Genomic DNA, 19,111 nt, shown 5'->3' on the forward strand with positions numbered 1-19,111 from the left:
AAGGAAATCGTTGCAGCCTTGATTTACTGTCTGCTTGTGATGTAAAGCAGGAACATTTATAATAGGACTTTGTACTGAAGACACACAGTGCATTCCAATACATTAAAATATGAAGTGTCTACATTACATCACTACATAGAATATATCGCATAATAAATACAAGTAACACAAAAACACACAAAGACCAGTGACAAGTGTAGAGAATTTACAGATACATACAAATCTTGATGGTTTCTTAGGTGCTGGAGGTACATCAAGAATTTCAACGACATACAAATGGCACTGCTGACGTAGCCACATTTTCCCATCAGTGTCTGTCAGATACTGTAAAACTAACAGCTTGAAAAGAAACTCTGAAATTCTACTCTGGACCTAAATGAATACCAGAAAGAGATACATTAGACAAAGAATGCAGAGTAAGAAATTTCTAGGTTAGGCAAAATTTGATAGAGAGACACACCCACCCACACCATCAATGTTTGTATTTAATATTTTTTTATATTTTTATCAGGGGTAATTTTCACAGATGCAGGAAACTACGGGGGGGGGGTGGAGGGGTGTCAAACATTTATGACAGTTGAGATTCAAAAAGCTAAAACTTTTTAAACCCTTAAAGCAAAAAAACTGTCAACATATACAAAGTAAACAACCTTAAATCAACAAATCATACTTGGTGTTACTGTTCGTTTGCTAATCCATTGGTAACAAGCCTAGTTCCAAAGTCTAAAATCACTGGATTTTGACTCTAAGAGGTTCTCAAGCAGCTGTTTCCTTACTTTGCCCATCTGTAAATTCTGATTATTACTGTAGAAATATTTCTTCATCAGTTTGAGTGTGTGTACGGGGAAATAGACATTTACCCACAATTTACCAGTCAAAATCTAATCTTTCCAAGCCTATATTTTCCCTCATATTTAAGCTTAACTGTTTTGGTTGGAAATAACCTCTCCTAATAAAATATCTCACTTAGAAAAGACAGGAAACTTTTAAAGGAAAGATATCGAATACCATTCAAGATAGGTGAAGCTATGATGAGATGATATCAAAATGGAATATCATGCGTTTTTGCTGGTACTCACTGAGGAGGTGATATCAAAATGGAATATCATGGGTTTTTGCTGGTACTGCAAGTGCAGGAAGGACAGGAGGGATCTCAGCACTTTGCCTTCATCCACGTGCGGTTCAATCAGCCTGATGGTTTTTAGAGGCACGCTAGTATCATGTAGTTTTGTCTTCAGTTTTTCATGCAGCCTCTTCACATACAGAGATTTTCCTGTGATTGTTTTAAAAAGGGGGACACATTCATTGTAAGTGAGAGCTAGAAAACAAATATATATAGAAAAACGGTGGACTGCCATATTGGAAAAAAGTGGACAGCTGCTTCCTAAATCCAGTCTGCCCCTTGATTATCTTACTAAGGATCTATTCTGTGAGGAGGAAAGGCCTGAATTTGCTTGGAATGGTTGTTGGTGGCTCAGGAACTGAGCTGAAGCTGTATCCTGCCACTGAACGATGCCTTTGCCCATATTTGCTGGATTCCATTGAGAAGTCTGGTGAGAGAGATGTTGCTATTCATGATCTTTTCTTTAGGACTCAAACTATTTTCTGTTACATGGGGCTGTTTCTAAAAGTCATAATCTCAGGTAAGACAGGCAGCTGGCAGGTAGGCTTCCAAGTATCTATGTCAAGTGTCCTCAAGCTTCCTCTCCTGTAGGCTTTTGGACATAAAACCCCCTTTTTGGGGTAAAATCAAATGGCCATTGACTCAGCTGCACTCAGGTTCCATTGGGCGAGCTAAGGGAAAGGGAGCCCAGAGGGAGTTGGTTGCAGTTCTTAGCTTCCTGGCTGGTTCCATGTCAGCCACAGCTGGATATGAGAACGTGGAGGTTGTACTAATCCAGAGGCCAGTAACCTTCAGCACGCAGCCCATCAGGGCAACCTGCGTATCTTCCTGCAGCTCCCATTGAATGGGAATGGCGAACCGTGGCCACTGGGAGCTGCGGAGGCCGTGCCTGCGGACAGTCAACATAAAAAAATTGTCTTGCAGCCCGCCAGCAGATTACCCAAAGGTTGTCAACCTCTCTTCTAATCTACCCCAGCTGGCTACAGCCACAAGGGACCATAGAAGGAATGCCAGAGTGCAGCCCTCGCCACGGGTGCTGCAGGGCACCTGGAGTTGCAGATGGCTATCCCAGCTCTCCACCCATTCCGTGCTTCGTAACGGCACTGAACCTGGTGCCTGCCAGCCCCTTTTGAGCCCCCTGCACCAATATGAAGGGACAGGAGTGGAGCAGGAAATCTAGGCCCAGGTCTTCCACAAGTGAAGCCATGGCTCTAACTACTGAAAGAGCTGCCCTGGGTTTCCAGTTTTTATCTACGAATATAAATTTGTCCACTAGGCTCTGATCACTTCCTCAGAGGAATGCAGGAGCTTTCCATTCCGATCCTAAATCGGTTTCTCTCAGGTAGGGCACTGCCAAGGCAGAAGTTCCGGAGGGTGTGTGGAAGTACAGGAGCCCTCTGACGAGGCCTAGGTACAAGTCTGAACTGGTTGTAGTACATGCAGAAAAGCAAAGCCCACTGGTGCCCTACTGGGAGAGGGGTCAGGACCCAGAAGTCACAAACATACTGGTTTCAAAGCACAAGATCATAGAAGATTTTCTAATGACAGCAAAAGTCTGAAAGAAAGACCTAAAAAAGAGCTCAGCGTAAGTTCGAAAGCTTGTCTCTCTCACCAATGGAAGCTGGTCCAATATATCAGCTCTCCACCTTGTCTCAGTGACAGCCCCACAGTCTCTCAGCTGTTGTGTTCTGGATCAGGCTCTAAAACTGCACACTCATCCAGATACACACACCACATTTATTTGCCTAACTGCACGTTTTAGTTTCAGCATTTCACGACAGCAGACTCTCTGTGGCCTAGGGCAGGCCTTCTCAATCTTTTTCTTTCTGAGTTCCACTTCAACAGGTTATAAAAACTTCATGGCCCACCTGTGCCAAAACTACTGGTTTTCTGCATATAAAAGCCAGGACTGGCATTAGAGGGTAGCAAGCAGGGCAACTGCCTGGGGCACCCCGTGAAGCTAAGCTGCTCAGGCTTCTGCTTCAGCCCTGAGTGACAGGGCTCAGGGCCCCAGTCTTCAGCCCCATGCAGTGGGATTTTGGCTTTCTGCCCTAGTTCCCAGCAAGTCTAATGCTGGTGCTGCCTTGGCAGACCCCCTGAAACCTGCTCGCGACCCTGCAGGGGGCCCCGGACTCCTGGTTAGGAACCACTGGCCTAGGGCACCTTACCTACTCCAGCTCTTTTAGAGGACACGATCCCAACACACATGTTGTCATTGAACACAGAAGCTGCTGATCCTGCAGGCTGTGTGACTCTGTAATGGTTTCTAAGGTACGTCTGGATGTCCCGTAGTGGCTCCTGGGGGATCATGTGCACTTTGTACTGGCTGAAGACGGAAGGGATGTAGCTGTGCTCTCTCTCGCAGTCACACAGGATCACTAGGCGGTAGTTGTCCTGGTGCAGCTGCCTGCACAGGCTCTGGAACAGCTTCTCCAGCCTGTAACTGACATCATAGCTCAGCTCATCTGCATAGAGCATGGTGTAAATCTTCTCCCCTTTGCAGCCTGGCGTGAGGCACCGCCGCAGGAAGAGCCCCACTTGCTCAACGTTGGTCTCTGGGGTGCACAAGAGCACCTCAGCGTAAGTGGGCAGGGCCTGGCGTGGACTATTCATGTAGATGGCCAGTGCTGAAGTCAGCACGTCGGAGCGAGGGCAGATGACGAGGTTGGGCCTGCCAATGTGCAGGCCTCGTGGGAGAACTCGAGTGACTCTTTCCTTCTCCAAATCAGCCAGACTGCCCAAACAGCTGCCAAGGGTATCGATATCCCAACAGCCCGGAAGGAACGAGCTCATGCACGCTATGTACAAGTCCCAGACCTGCTGCAGCTGTGCTGTCAGGTCTCTCTCATGGCACAGCAGCTCTGGCAAGTTAGAAATATTCTTTCTTGATCTGTCAGACACCACGTGCTTGGAGGCCATACGCACATCTTGTCTGGTGCAGTTGTGTTTTATGAATGAGAGCATCATTAAGGCATTCTCACTGGGCTGCAGCATTCCAAGTTCTCTGCACAGGTAAACCAACTGCTCAGAGGTGTAGTAATTCAGGTAAAAATACTGAGATCGCTTCTCAGACATGAAGCATTTCCATTTCTCTAGGAACTTCTCCATCTCCCTGCAGAGGTCCAGGAGCATTGCCATCATGTCTCCTGTTCCAGACAGCTCTTGGACAAGTTTCAAACGGAAGTCCATGCTAATGCACACCTCACTCACGGGTGAGCAGTACACGTGGGCAATCCAGGATCGGAAGAGCATGTTCCCAGCTGAATAAAGGTCTATAAAGGACAGCGCAAGTCTCTGGACATTAGAAAACACCTGTGCGGGGGACAACAAAAAACAGCGAGAAACAGATTTTACATGGACTGTTGAGGCTAAGGTGCTTCTTCCCAGCCGTGAAAATGACACCGCTGTCTTTAATTAAAAGGGAAAGGGACAGTCTGGGAACTAGTGAAAGGTGCCTGGATTGACAATCCTGGACTGAAGGTCCTAATGGGGCTCACAGCTGTCCTGCGGGGATTACCTCTGGGAACCAGAAAGGAATTCAGTCTCCATGGTCCCATTCAAACCTTGACTGCTCTGCTGGGACAGCCAACAAGGGGATCAGGTATTATGTGGACAGCTATCTGCTACAGGTTGGAATGAGACCAGACAACTCACTCCACGCAGGCTGGAGAACGGGGGAGAACACCCCTGATTCAAACACCAACCTGGTCCACATTCAAATAGGAAAAATGGAGGAGGAGAAAGGTTTCATATCCCGCTGTCAATCCCTGAAGCAGTAAGTCCCACCTCTGCAATTTTTAATGTTAATTGACTGTTTAAAAACTGACGTGATAAGGTTACAGTCTACCCCCAGCCGCAGAAGAGCAGGAAACACCTTGAACATGGAAAGTAGCTATTGAAACCTGACCTCAGAAAATTTCTCCACCTCCATGCCCTGGTCTCCCTTTCCTGACATCAGCATCAGCTTGTTCAGCAGCTCCCGGAGCTCCTCCAGGGAGTACTGTCGCATCTCTTCACTGTCACCATGGCTCTCTGGGAGGCTGAGGAGCAGGACAGTGTCCAGAGAAACCTGCCAGGGAACACAAATCATTAGCGCAGACACATTTTATCTTCATCTTCCCTGGTTTATACAATGCTCATGGACAGCTTTGGAGAGCTTTCCTGTCTTGTCACCTGTAACTAGGAACAGAGAGGGCAGATGGGGCTAACAATAAGCAGAGGTCAGTGCCACACCCTAAAAAAGAGACTGGACAAGGGAGTGGAAGAGCTACAATTACCTAGGAAACAAAGCATTAGGTGTTAATTAGAGATCAGCAGCTTAGGACAGCAGCAGAAAACTGTCATCACAGGGTAGACTCAATAGGAAAAGCCTTTGGCCTCCCCACATGATCTGTCTGCTGCTTCTACTGTCATACAATAACCCTTGCTACATGATCGAATTGAACTGTTGCTGGAAATATTTCTCTCACAATAGGTCTCGCTGAACTGGCACCAGAAACAGTTTAAGTGGCTTTGGAGACAAGACAAAACCTCTTTCAATACTGTTCCAGATAGCTGGACTCTTATTGCAGGATTAGTGCTCTTTGCTAGCACTGTAAAGCTAGCCAGTCAGGACAGATGGACAGACAGACGGATGGGGCAAAAAGGCCTTGAACACTGGGACAGTGCACCCTGCAGGCAGGTGAGCAAAGTCTCACCTTCTGGCCCTCCGGCGGTGCCCTGATGACATATATTCCTTTGCTGTTGATTGTAGTTGCTAGCGATAAAGATGACAGTTCCACCGATCCATGGCTCTCTTTCACTGTTTTTAACCATTCCAAGTGTCGAGCAGAATCTTGCTATGGGGAGGAGAGGGAAGCTAAAATTCAGATTACTCCCATTCATTACTTCACTTTGTCTGCCAGTTCACACAGTGAGATCACCCTAAACACTGGCACGTCCAACAGAGGTCATGAGAGACAGAACTGCCAGCAAGGGAGGAGAAGGGGAGTTGTTGCCAGTCATGGAACGATCCCCCAGTAACATGCAGGTGTCAGAGTGTTTAAAGGCTGACATCCAGGGACACACAATGAGCGGATTGTTAAGAGGCCTGACTACATCACAGCCCAAATCTTATCAACAGCAGCTCATACGGTAGGTAAGAGCCTGCACTGCTCTAAAGCCCATTGGTGTACGTAGGTACACAGGGATGAATTAGCATACAGCAGCAGCAGCGGCGGCTCAGGATCACTGTGCTTCAGCTGATTAAAATTAGAAACATAACGGGTATTTAAAAGAGCTGCACCGACATCCCCATACACTGCCCACAGGAATGGCTGGCTGTACATCGATCCCCCAGCTGTATTATAAAAGCTGGAGGGTAACAAGATGAACTGAGAGATCAGTACTGCGGGATTTACCAGTTTCTTGGGCAGGGTCTTATCACTTTCCAGGGCTTTCCACAACTTCTTCAAGCACTGCATGAACTCCTCGAACCCTGACTCCCGCTTCAGCTCATACAGCAGGGAGGAGTAGCCTAGCACAGCATCGTGGAAACAAGCCACACGATCCACATCCATGTCATTCTCCCCCGCTGAGATGGAGGCCAGGTCCACAAACACCTTCAGCTCATTGATATCTTAGGGAAATGGACAAGGGGGTTCAACACCATTTTGTTTAATCTCATTCTGCAACAAGATGGCAGTATGCTTAAACCACAGAGTCCAAAGTCACCCCCTAGAAGCATCTCAGCTCAGAGCTCTCCACTTTCTGCTGCAAGCTGTTACTCCTGACAGCTTCACTGGGTGACCCCTCCACATTACTCACATCCTTGGTCCTTTCTTTTCTAACAGGAGTAAACTGTGGAGTGGAGGAACGGCAGGGAAGGAAACAAAGATCTCTGCTTACGGCGGAGGGAAGGGGTAAGTACCTGGCCTGACTGACGGAATCAGTGAGGCCACTCCTGTTATTGTTAACTAAGAGCAACAGTCTTCGTTCTCTCAATTAATAAGCAATCTGCACTAAGTTTATCAGCATTATCATCTCTGATAACTAGCAGTGGTATCAAACAGCAGGTGTCAGACAGGGTACCAGCATCCATCAAATCCCTCTAATAGTATCAAAGTGTGTTCTGTCTTCTGAGGGCCATTGCACAGCACTTTGCAAACCCACATTCATAAGAGATGCTCATACCTGTCAGTCTGAGATAGGTCAGTCCTACCTCAGTTTCATATGGTTACCAGATGGGTCAGGACCTTCTCAAATCCCAAGAAGATGGCATCACTCCTATATCACTTGTCCTCCTACTGTTTGCTTTTGGAAATTGGGCAGGAAAAGGCACATTTATTTTACCTTCCAGAGCATCTTTCACCCAGCTGATGAAGTCCTTCCGGAGTGCGAGTTCCTCAAGGCACCTACGACGGGGCTCAGTGATCCCCTGCAGCCATTCCTTAGCACGCATCAGAGCAGGGCTGATGGAGTCCAGTTTTTCTTTCTTAAAGGATTCAAAAGTGTCCGTCTGCAAAGCAAATGGTGCAAATGGATCAAAAAGAATCCACAATTTAATAACGGCCATTATAACTTCCTCCTGGTGGGGGAAAATGAAGGAGGAATCCCTCTCCCACACCTGAAACAGAAGCATCAGATATTAATCAGTGTGTGAGTTCCATCTGCTAGACCATAGCTGCCAGGGCTGAGAGTCCACAGACTTGAGTTACTCTGCCACTGAACCACTGTGTAACTTCGAGCAAGTCATTTCACCTCTGTGCACCTCACCTACCTGATCTGTAAATGGGATAATAATGCTTAGTCACCTTTGTAAAGTGCTTTGAGATCTATGCAAAGCATTATACTATTAATTATTATTTTAAAAGGAGACTGCACAGTGCATGGCCTCAGTAAAGCTGTTTGGAGCCAAACGTTAATCCTGCCAGACAGAGAAAGACTTACAACAGGGTTCAGATTTACAATGTCTTCCTAAGCAGTGTCTGAAGAGCGGTTGGTTTAAAGTGAAATACTCACAAAGTTCAACAACATTTGTAGGATTCTGAAGTCACCGCAGAGGTTTAAGCCCTCTTTGACCTTGGCAATGACCTTAGCAGAGTCGAAAGCTAAGTGCAGTTCATGGTACTGCTGGATTTGCTGAAGCCGTTGTCCTATCCATTCTCTGTTGTCCACTGGGTCCAGCTTGCACATGATCTGAAGGTCAGTGCTAATCTGCTCATAATGGCTTGTAAAATCCTTGAATATAGTGTCTACCTCAGCAAAAGTGAGCTTTCCAGATTTCAGATCATTATACAGTCTTCTATATTCACGGTAACAAGGAGAGAATAAATCATCAAGCTCCAGTATAGGAATAACCTGCTCTTCCGAATCCTCATCTTCCTCCACCATCATTTGGGCTTCCCTCTCCCAGCAGAGCTGGAAGATGTGACTGTCCTTGTACGTGTGCATTATCTGAGCCACCTTCTGCAATTCTAGGCTCAGGTTGTAAAATGTTTCTAGGGTGCCCTCCATGGGAAAGTTCAGCTGCCTCACATCCACAAGTTCAGCCAGTTCTTTTGAATCCAGATTTTCATGATACTTCTCCTCAATTTCAACAAGATCCACTTTAAACAAAGAAAGTTAAACATCAGTTTGCAACTTCTTTTACCCTATTCTCATATTCCAGCTCTCTTGACCAGACATTGAATGATTCAGTACCACAAAACATCAACCTCTTAGATCCCTAGAGGTATCAATCACTTAGTAACATGAAGTACACCAACACTTCTTCTCCTGCTCTCCCTATTGCAAGTTTCTTCACTGACTTTTTTCAGACTCCTCTCCCCAATTGTTTCTAGTCTCATTCCCAACTTTTTGTTCAATCCAGTAATTACTGAACAAAATCAGCTATGCTGAAAACACTCAAAGATCTTACTTCAAAGTGGTCCCCAAAAGCACGTACCTTTTATAAATGCCTGCACCTTCCTGCACATATCCAGAAGGGTTCCTATCCAATTTCTCTCTCTCTTTAGAGAGGCTATTTCTTCCTTCCTCCACACTAGAACTTTTTCCAGATCATTCTGCTGCTTTTTTCTCTCTTGGGATGAGAGATGCTTATGCTCTGAAATGACAATTGTCAATAATCACCAAGAAAATCCCATACTGTGGGGCAGAAGAAGAGTACTCAGCTCCTCCAAAAATGATACACTTCAGTAGGTGATGCTGCTGCTGCACATCAGTAATGAAAACATGGAGTTGGGAGCACCATATAAAACACCCTCCAGAATTATCAGAGTAGGCCTAGAGCCCATCCCCCCTTAAACACAGACATGTACACTTACGTAATTCCCATATGCAAATAAACTGTTTCTTGTGCTTTATAATAAGCTCCAAATGTTTTACTAGGATACGTCCATTCAGGAGGTTTTCAGCAACGTTTGTGAACACAGAGTCAGCCACAGCCATTTTCTTCTTAGCGGCATCAGTAAGTTGTTCCAGGATCTTCCCACCTGCTCCTATCAGAGAAACAAAGGATTTAAATCCTGAATCTTGCCTCCAAAAGCCCAGAACTAGGAAAGAGGAGGAAACTATTGCCATATGGAAAAGAAACACTTTATGTCTCTTCATTTCACTATGACCTAACTGTAAAGTCTGTAATCTTGTTGTGTTGCACCAGTACCACAATACTAGTGATATACATCATTTATCCTTTTTAAAGAGTAGTCACCCACAAATACCCATGATCTAAACTGAGACATCTTGACACATCCTCCACTGACACACAGCATAGTGCAAAAATCCAACCCTCATTCCTAGGATGACATCCCTGGGGAGAAAATAAAAGCCCCAATTGAGTACTTGAAGCAATTGTCTTGTGCGTTTCTCATTTACAATAAGGTCTCAACTTTTCATCTCCTCCCCAAACCCACTGTTAGAAAACCTAAACTACAGTAGATTTTCCTTTATCCATAGACCCTGTGATTCCCTCTTACAGTACAAATCCCAGACAAGACTCCACTAGGGTTAACATAGAATACTTCCTGGTTACACATAAAGGGTTTTCCTATGAAATTTAGACAGTTCATTAACTTTTGCTCTCCAACATCCAATCTCAACTATTAAGATTTATTATATCAACTCAATCTCAATCCTCCTTCCATTTGCTGCTATGTACCATGGAGGAAAAAAGAGTGGGAACATCTCTTTCACAGTCCTTCAATATAAACTTCACATAAAACTGTACCATTGAAGTTGAAAAGATGTTTGATGTCAGACCACACAAGCAGATGATGCAAAACCTCATCAAAGTCATCCACAGGTTCCCCACTCTTGCTGCTTGGCCATGATTTCATGATAACAGCTGACACAAGCTTGCCAAATTTGTCCAGGTTGTAGGAAGACACCAGATCAAGCAGATTACTCTCAGACTGCTTAAGACACAAAGGGATGGGGGATGCACAAGGATTTGAGTAAACTGCATTTGTCCCCCTTACATATTCCTAAGGGGCTGTGTCATTTAGCAGGGTTGGGCCTAACGTACAGTCCAGCTGAATCATTTGGGTGCTGAGTGTTATACTGGATATAGGGGATAAAAAGCACCTTCTTTGCTGACTTACATTCCAAGTATGTTGCCTTTCAAGTGGCTGGCACAGTGGATGGCAAAGAGGCTGTGACGGTAAACACCAGTGAAGGGGTTAAAAGTATTTCTTCCTTGGTCCCTTTTCACACACATCCCTTACATCACTGATTTCTTCTCAACATTTTGCTTTTCTAAACCAACTGTTCAAACATCAATTCAATGTACAATTTTATTCAGGTCTCAACCAACACCACTGACAGCTAGCAGTCATTCGTTCAGGAGATTTTCAGCTGTACCTGTATTGGAGATTTCCACTTGAGAGAACATATATTACCTGGCATGCAGCATTAACTGCTTCCATGGCACAGTTTTCGAAAGATTTGCCAATGGAATGGTCTAGTGTTTCAAATTTGTCGTGGTGATGGCAGTAGGCTGCAATTTGTCGAACTGGTTGTTCCTGTTGGGAAAGAACAGACAATATTTCTCACTGATTTCATATTTTAAAAATGTGTGCTCTAAAAACGAAGAAGGATGGGAATATTTTGAAGAAATAATAAATAATAATAATAGTAATAATAAAAAAAAAGATGAAAAGGTCAATTTTCTATTATTTATTTACTCTGCTCCCAATAAACTCAGCCACCAGCACTGCACTATTTCCTATTGGCTAGATCTGACAAGTAGCAGAGGTGTGGCATGAAGACAGAGAGATGATGAAGTACTTGGTCGTTTTCACTATATACTGATATTTAATTATTAAATCTGTTTCCATCCCTCCAAAGCAGGTTTCTGGGTAAGTATCAGTTCCACATAAAACTCAACAGCTTTAAGTGTTTAGGAGCTTGGGAGAAAAATGCCTGTTTTTCCAGTGAAGCATCCACAAGATTCACATGCTGAGAATACCACTGCTGCACTGTGTAAAAATGGAAACTTAAAAATAAAGTTTTTAATTAAAAACTTGACATTTCTGAAGACTGGCAGGAAGGAGCCCCTTGGTGGAAAAGTAGCATTCAGGATCCCAACAGTACAGGGCCAAACAAAAGATTATAATCAAGTTTCAGTCTTGTAGGAAGGTTGGCTCACAAGAACGAACAGCTTTTGATGGTCAGTAGTCACACAAAATGCTGATTGTAAAATTCTCTGGAGTTTTAAAATTAATATTAAACCCAGGAACCAGCTTATCCTATCCCACAGAGTCACGCAAGTTGGTCAACAGGTGGGTTGGAAATGTTCCTTGTAATTAACACTTATTTTTAAACTATTCTTGACAGACATATTTCTAACCATGAGCTCTCAGAACACCATGACGAGTAAAAGAAAACTGAAGCCATTACTTCCTGCCTAGTGCAGTGATTTTACCTATTTAGATTGTAAATTTTTCAGAGCAGGGACTGCCTCTTCCTCCCGGTATGTCTCTTTTCAGTGCCCGGCACAACAGGGCTCCTATGTGCTACCATTATACAAATAAAATAATAAATAATAATGGTAGATGCTAAATATTTTATTCTGTCAAAATGAGATGTAAAATATTTTTGTCTGTCCAAATTTTCCAGTTTCCTTTGACCCACCAGCTACTAGCCACTGCTAGAGATAAGACGGCAGAAATATACAAGAGATCAAGACTACACCATAGCAAAAGTTTATGCCCAGTTTCATAGACCCTTTAGAAATGTTGTTTATAATGGAAGTGGTTATAGTCATACGAACAGGCCAATGCAAAGAGCAGAATGTTTTAAGTCCATTTAGGGTCTAGTAGCAATATGCAAGGGCTGGTTCAGTAGGTTCTAGCTATTATGCCTTGACCTTTAGGAACATGCATGTGTAATGAATGAAATCTCCAGTCGCTTAGTACCTGTTTAATTCTCCCTTCCATGTCTGAAAGTAAAGTTTTCTTCCACTCCTCAGTGAAGCGTTCATCAGGAAAGCTTATCCTCACAAACTGGCTCCATACCTAAAAAATAAAAATGAGCACAGAGTGCAATTAAAACTAAAAGCAATCCGGGAAAGAAATCAGAGGGATTAGAAAAGGTCACGCATCTTCTGTACCAGCAATGTCCAACCTGTGGCCCTAAAAGACAACTCTTTAAGAAAATTTATATTTGATTATGAATTGAGTCTATGCTCTCGCAACTGCATCCTACCATTTTTAAAAGTAAGGGTCTGAGTCAGTCTCATCACAACACGGAGGAGGCAGGGGGACCTACGTCTCCTGAAGCTGCAGGAACAGGTCTGGCAGGAGCCAGGCTTGCTCTGAACAGCTGCTGTCCCTTCCCTGTTGAAGCTGAAGCTGACTGTTTTCAAGAGCAAAGAATCAGGGATCTGTAACTTTTTGCTCTGTTGTTTGTTCACCTGAAAGGCTGTGAGATGCCCCAAGAAAGCCAGACAGGAGCTTGAAAGGTTTTGCAGGAGGCTACAGAGCACCCAGCATGGCTGCCCTCTCCTACAGAGCCACCCAGGAGAGAAACTGAAAAGCAGCACCCAGTTACAACTTCCCAATTCTCTGCCCCAGCTCTGGTTAAGGCAGCGTGGGGAGTTGCTTTAACTTGTGCCAGCTGACAAGCGTTCCCTAGACACCATAACACAGTCTAGCTACTCCATCTCCCTGCCTCAGACACACCTCTTCAGCGGAGAGACAGGAAGCAGATCACACTGGTTCTTGACCAGAGAATTCCCCCATGCCAGAGGAATTCCCATCTGGGCTAACTGTGAGTAGCTTTTGCTTCCTGGAGCAGCACAAATAGAGTGCACCAAGGCAGAGAATATGGCCCCATGTACTGATTGGTGCCCCTTGACATTTCTGAAAGCATATCTTCAGCCCTCAGGCTGAAAAGTTCGGATGCCACTACTCTATAACCTCTCAACGATGCAACAGTCGCATCCACCAAAAAGTTGGTGTAACTAACCAACGTAACCCAAAGTGTCATCCAGGGAGGGATGTATCAAAGTGCTACATTTAAGAACACAAACCGTAAGTTCGTCAGGAAAACTGAACGTCACAATCGAATCGGTATGTCCTCGTAGTAAATACTGCTTTAACACCTCTCGAAACCAGTTTCTGGTGGCCGCCAGAGCTCTTTGGAACACTTCTATCACTGGAGTCTTCTGCATGGTTTCATCTCTTGAACCCTGTTATACAGGAAAGAAAAAACAACTGTTCTAAGCAGCAGAGCATTATACCACTGATTTCAACATAATGCATTATAGGTCTAAAATATAAACACTTTAAAGCACCACCCTGTTGCTTGTGGGGCACAAGAGAGAAGAGGATTGGAAGATCCACATTCAAGAGTGCTCACTGGTCTCCTTCCTCGATCTGATGGAACTTAGGTGACAGCATAGGATGGGGAGAAAAAGTGAAGAAAAAAATCACATTACGAGACTACCTCTGCAATGTCCCTAACTAGACTGGGAGAATGAAACCAAGGCTCATAAAGCAACATAAAATATTATTTTTTATATATCTATCTCTATTTATCTATCAATACCTATATCTATCTATCTATTGATAGATATAGATCGTGAAGTGATATGGATCAAAAGGCAGTTTAGAAAGTGACATTTTAGAGAAAAAAGCTATGGAAGTATAAAACTAGACCCTACGTACAGTAGTTTAAACTTTAAAAACAAATTATGTAGATGGCTCTCAGAAGAATAGGTACTATTTTAAAAAGGTCGGAAGAATCAAAGTAATTACATGGCTTTGTGTCATTCTGGAAAGTAGTTTTATCACAGGTTTGTTTGGTTTTTTTAGTAGAGAGAATTTACATCAAAATGAGCTTTAGAAAACAATAGAAAAATACAGCCATGGTCCCACATCTGTTCTAAACAACAAATATTATTTATCTAGCACTCACATCCAAAGGTTCTAATCTGACAATCCTTGAAATGATCTCAGCATTAGTAGCAAGTAACTTGTAATATTTTAACTCTTTCATTTTTAGGCAAATCATCTGATGAAGTTTTAGGCAGATATGCAAGCAGGATTTCCAAGAGTTCACTTGCAGCATCCTAATTAAGGAGAATAAAGAAATGAAACAAATTTCTCAGTGTAGTATTTCAGAAGCACAAGGGCATTTCAAATCATTTCAGGTTATCAAAGAGAAGGAGAATTAAAAAAAACAAACCCAAAAAAATCAAAAGAACCAGGGGAGTTTATGGGCAACTTACAGTTAGGTAAGAGAGCTAAATTGTTCCAGACAGAACCTCACACTGAAGGTGAGGCATAGTTCAGTGTCAAAGGCAAAAGGGGAATTGGGCATTAAGAACAGTGTACTGAAGCCTTTCATTTACCTGTGCTGGTTACGATCCAGGACATGCAACAGCGCTTCAAAAAGTTTCTCTATCATCTAGGAAAGAAAGACATAAAAATTAAAACACAGAACTAGCAATTGTCCTAAAATTGGCCTAGACAACTGTAAATGGAGAAGAGATATAGGTTTAAGGGCTTAATTTTATCCAAAATTATCGCAGACACAATACATAATATTAAAAATCCGGGTGGGATTTTCAGAAATTATTAGTGCCCAATTTCAGAAATCTTGAAGGGGCCTGGTTTTCAGAACATTCCAAGCAACCACTTTCTCCAAATCGGGTCCCTTTAGGTTTTTCATGTTCGCATACAAACACTGAGCCACCCAAGATTAATCATCACTTCTGAAAATGTTGGCCCCTGACTTTTGAATTACGCTCATATGGTAATCCAACAGGAGGAAGAAGTAAATTTAGTTTAAATTTAGTAAATTAACCTTTTCAAATGTGTGACAATAAACTTCATCTTTTCCTCTGAATTACAAAACAGGGGCAGGAATGAACCTGAGGCAGTATGGCCTAGAGGTTAGAACACTGGACTGGGACTGCAGAAACCTGAGTTCTACTGCTGGTTCTGCCCCTGGCCTGCTGACTGACCTCAGACAAGTCACTTCATAGAATAGGATCATAGAAATGTACGGTGGGGAGGGACCTCAAGAAGTCATCAAGTCCAGCCCCCTGCATTGTGGCAGGACCAAGAACACCGAGACCATCCCTGACAGGGGTCTGTCCAACCTAGTTTGAAAAGCTTCCAATGACAGGGACTCCACAACCTCCCTTAGGAGCCTGTTCCAGAGCTCAATTGCCCTTATAGTTAGCAAGTTTTTCCTAATAGCTAACCCAAATCTCCCTTGCTGCAGATTAAGGCCAAAACTACTTGTCCTACCTTCAGTGGACATGGAGAACAATTGAGCAATCTCCTCTTTAGAACAGCCCTTAATATATTGGAAGACTATTATCAGGTTGTTCCTCAGTCTTCTTTTCTCAAGGCTAAACACTCTCAGTTTTTTCAACTTTCCTCATAAGTCAGGTTTTCTAAAGCTTTTATCATTTCCCCCTCTCAATGCCTCAGTTTTCCCACCTTCAAAGCATTCTGAGAGCTACTAATGAAAAGTTGTATCTAGGTACTATCCCTAACTTCGCTGGCTCCTGCAACAATCATTTTAAAAAAATCCTGCAAATTAATATTCACAAATTGCAGCCATATTCTCAGTCATTTTGCAACTCCATGCAGGTCCAGATTATTATTATTTCTGCCAAGGCTAAAAAGATTTGCATAAACACCACATCATTTACATCTGTAAATGTATGTTTTCTACACTATCTTATCCACTGTCCTGTTCTATATGACTACAGATGTACTGTAATCAGCACTGACATGGAATAAATAAATTAAAAAAAAACACACACTAAAAGGTGGCATGTCAAATGCAAAAATTACCAATCTTGCAGTGAGCAACATATATCCATTTGAACTACAGGTCAACATTTTTTCAGACAGATTCAGACTAATATATCAAAAACTGATTTGTTCCACACTCTAGCTAGATTCTCAGTATCCAATTCAAATCATAAGGCTTGGAGAGGAAATTCAATACTCTAAGAAAATTATCTTCTCCGACCCTTTTATGTCCCAGTCCATATAACCCAGAAATGACTCCCAATTAAGCAGTTAGGGGCAATTTTTCAAAGATATTTAGGTGCCAAAAGTTGAAAATAGCTGCCTAATGAGATTTTCAAAAGCTCCTAAGTAGGTTAGGCACCCAACTCTCACTGATGCCATTGACTTTACCATTACTTGGTTAAAATAGTCAGAAGACAAACCTCCATATTGCGCCATGTAATCCTTGTGTCCTGCAATCTGTGATAAATTCCTAGAAGACAGTCCAACAGCTCAACAGATAAATCAGTCAAAAATTCTGCCAAGTCCCCTAGAGGCAGCAAGCTGATCCACGACCTGACCAGCGTTGTGTCTACTTCCATCAAGTGCTTCTTTCCTTTCATCAGCTGCAGTAGGGCCCTGCTGAACAGAAAGAAAAAAAAAAGGGGGGGGGGGGAGGATGGCTGTGAATTATACAGAAGACTGGGATGGCACACAGCAAACAAAACAAAAAGAGACATCTCCTTTGGACTCTGGTGCCTTCTGCATTCAAACCTGATGTCAGGGGGAATTAAAAGGACATACCACACCCACACACGCTCTCCAAAAGCAGGTACTTTTATATTTGGGCCAGATTCTGTGCTGGGACCCTGAGAAGCTGCTCTAACTTATGGCAGCCTTCCTGAATACTTATGGGCTGCTACACAGCCCAGAACTGCTGGAGCACAGAACGGTCCAGCCATTCCCACTCTAGAACACCTCTATGCTGGGAGCTGAAAAAGGACTGCAATCCTGGGCTGCATACATTAGATCCATATTGCTCCCACATCAAAGAATTCCCTTGGGGGTCCTTCTCACTCCTTTATGGCACTAGAGCAATATACAGGGCCCAAAGGAGGGAGGGGGAGACAGAATCTGGCTAGTAGTGATTTACATGAAATAAATTTTAAACAGCATTTAACTTTTCACACTAGCAGGGAAAGTCTGCTCAGAGCCTGGATTGACCGCTATGGCACCCAATTAAACAGGGATAGTGCCTGTTTCATCCCCTTGGCAGGATGGAGTGCAGCTCCTCCTGCCCTTTCCTGGAGATCTCACAGCAGCAGCTCCCTCTTTACACTATTATGCACTGTCAGACACCATGCTTTTGCTAGCAGCACTGGAAAAAAAACTAACCAAACAAAAAAAAAAACCCCCAGAAAACACACAATTCCAGCATGCACTGCAGTTACATTCAACATCTTACACATGTCAAAAGGACTCATGCACAGTTTTCTTTCTTTTAGGCTTCTTTATTTAATTAGAACTCACCAAAAAGTATCTGAAATTGTTAAGAATGTACATTTGTGATGCTTGAGTTAAGCACTAAGATAAAGAAATCCTCTGAGAAATTAAGACTTCTATCTTATAGGTTATGTTTCAGTCACATGAGATTTAAAGCAACCTTGACAGAAGAACCTAATTAAAATCAGGATTTCTCCAGACAGCCAAGCTTACAACATTCAGTTCAACGCATGCATGCAATGCAGATACTCTGCCTTCTTCTATATTCCCCATTTGGTATAGTACACTCATGGACTTTCAGCCTAAAACATTAATAAGAATAAAAAATGTATTCATATACCCCCAAACCACTGACGGTGATGTAGTAAAGCGTTTAGCTAAGCCGCCAACAGTTTTAAGCAAAGGGGACGTCATCAGCGGTAATGCACTTCAAAAACTAAGTAATTCTGGAAAACTCACTTATTATAAGACTCCTCCTGTTTCTTCCTGAACTCAATGAATGGAAAACCTTCCAGTCCTGCCCAGATCTCTTCAGATTCAAGGTGACTCTGCACCCTCATGCCTTCATCAAGGTGAAAGGAAGCAGTGAGCAAGTGCAGAACGGGGAGGATACACACCCACTGGTCCACTTGCTCATCGATGCACCTCTGGCACAAGTGGCTCAGGTACTGTTTCATGCTAGAACGGAGAATAGATCGTCCAGGTTAGGAACGGCTGGTATGTCTGTTCGTCACACAGGTTTGGGCACAAAAGTAAAAATATGAACTTGCTCAGGTAGCGCCTCTGCTATTTACAAATGACATTTTATTCCATCAACTTGCAACCACCTCCTCAGAAGGGACGTACAAGAGAAGGACTGGAAAGAGGCTGTAGTCTTGTCTCTCGCTTCACAAAATTTGCTGATAGGACTATAGCTGTGGAAACTGACACCTCCTGTCCCAATATTACAACTGAAGAACAGAGGCAACGTTTTACTACACGTCTGTGATCACTGGAAGTATTTGAAACATCTCATGCAGTAAATGCCAGCTTGAAGGCACTGAGATAGGAGGCTCCTTAGATGGAAATGTCTGCAGACAGTGGCTGAATATACCATTCTGCAGAAGGCAGTTAAGAAGAAATAAATGAGTTTTTCGACTAACCATCAAAGGACTTTCACAGACAACAACTGCTGAGAAATGGGAAGAGGGAGAAAACATCCCCTGAGAACCTAATCAGACGGTAAAGAATAAACTTCCGAACCATCTTCAGGCCA

At 43.4% G+C, this 19,111-nt stretch overlaps 1 protein-coding gene across 12 annotated transcripts in view; it reads right to left on the minus strand.

Moving 5' to 3' along the window:
* RNF213 (ring finger protein 213) overlaps positions 1-19,111 on the minus strand; it is an 86,723-nt gene that overhangs the window by 41,914 nt on the left and 25,698 nt on the right. For 8 of the 12 annotated variants that reach the window (XM_050921017.1, XM_050921018.1, XM_050921021.1 and 5 more), the window contains 18 exons: positions 18,316-18,534; positions 16,797-16,995; positions 14,955-15,010; positions 14,519-14,672; positions 13,632-13,790; positions 12,517-12,615; positions 10,999-11,121; positions 10,329-10,515; positions 9,427-9,600; positions 9,048-9,206; positions 8,123-8,709; positions 7,454-7,619; positions 6,523-6,740; positions 5,821-5,961; positions 5,031-5,192; positions 3,292-4,435; positions 1,080-1,273; positions 220-372 (listed from right to left, as the gene is read on the minus strand). In XM_050921017.1, coding sequence (XP_050776974.1) covers positions 220-372; positions 1,080-1,273; positions 3,292-4,435; positions 5,031-5,192; positions 5,821-5,961; positions 6,523-6,740; positions 7,454-7,619; positions 8,123-8,709; positions 9,048-9,206; positions 9,427-9,600; positions 10,329-10,515; positions 10,999-11,121; positions 12,517-12,615; positions 13,632-13,790; positions 14,519-14,672; positions 14,955-15,010; positions 16,797-16,995; positions 18,316-18,534 — 4,294 coding nt within the window. The remainder of the gene's footprint in view (positions 1-219; positions 373-1,079; positions 1,274-3,291; positions 4,436-5,030; positions 5,193-5,820; positions 5,962-6,522; positions 6,741-7,453; positions 7,620-8,122; positions 8,710-9,047; positions 9,207-9,426; positions 9,601-10,328; positions 10,516-10,998; positions 11,122-12,516; positions 12,616-13,631; positions 13,791-14,518; positions 14,673-14,954; positions 15,011-16,796; positions 16,996-18,315; positions 18,535-19,111) is intronic. The other 4 variants (XM_050921020.1, XM_050921022.1, XM_050921019.1 and 1 more) reach the window with 2 other exon arrangements.

Source organism: Gopherus flavomarginatus, chromosome 12, assembly GCF_025201925.1.
Source record: "Gopherus flavomarginatus isolate rGopFla2 chromosome 12, rGopFla2.mat.asm, whole genome shotgun sequence".
In the NCBI taxonomy this organism is placed as follows: domain Eukaryota; kingdom Metazoa; phylum Chordata; order Testudines; family Testudinidae; genus Gopherus; species Gopherus flavomarginatus.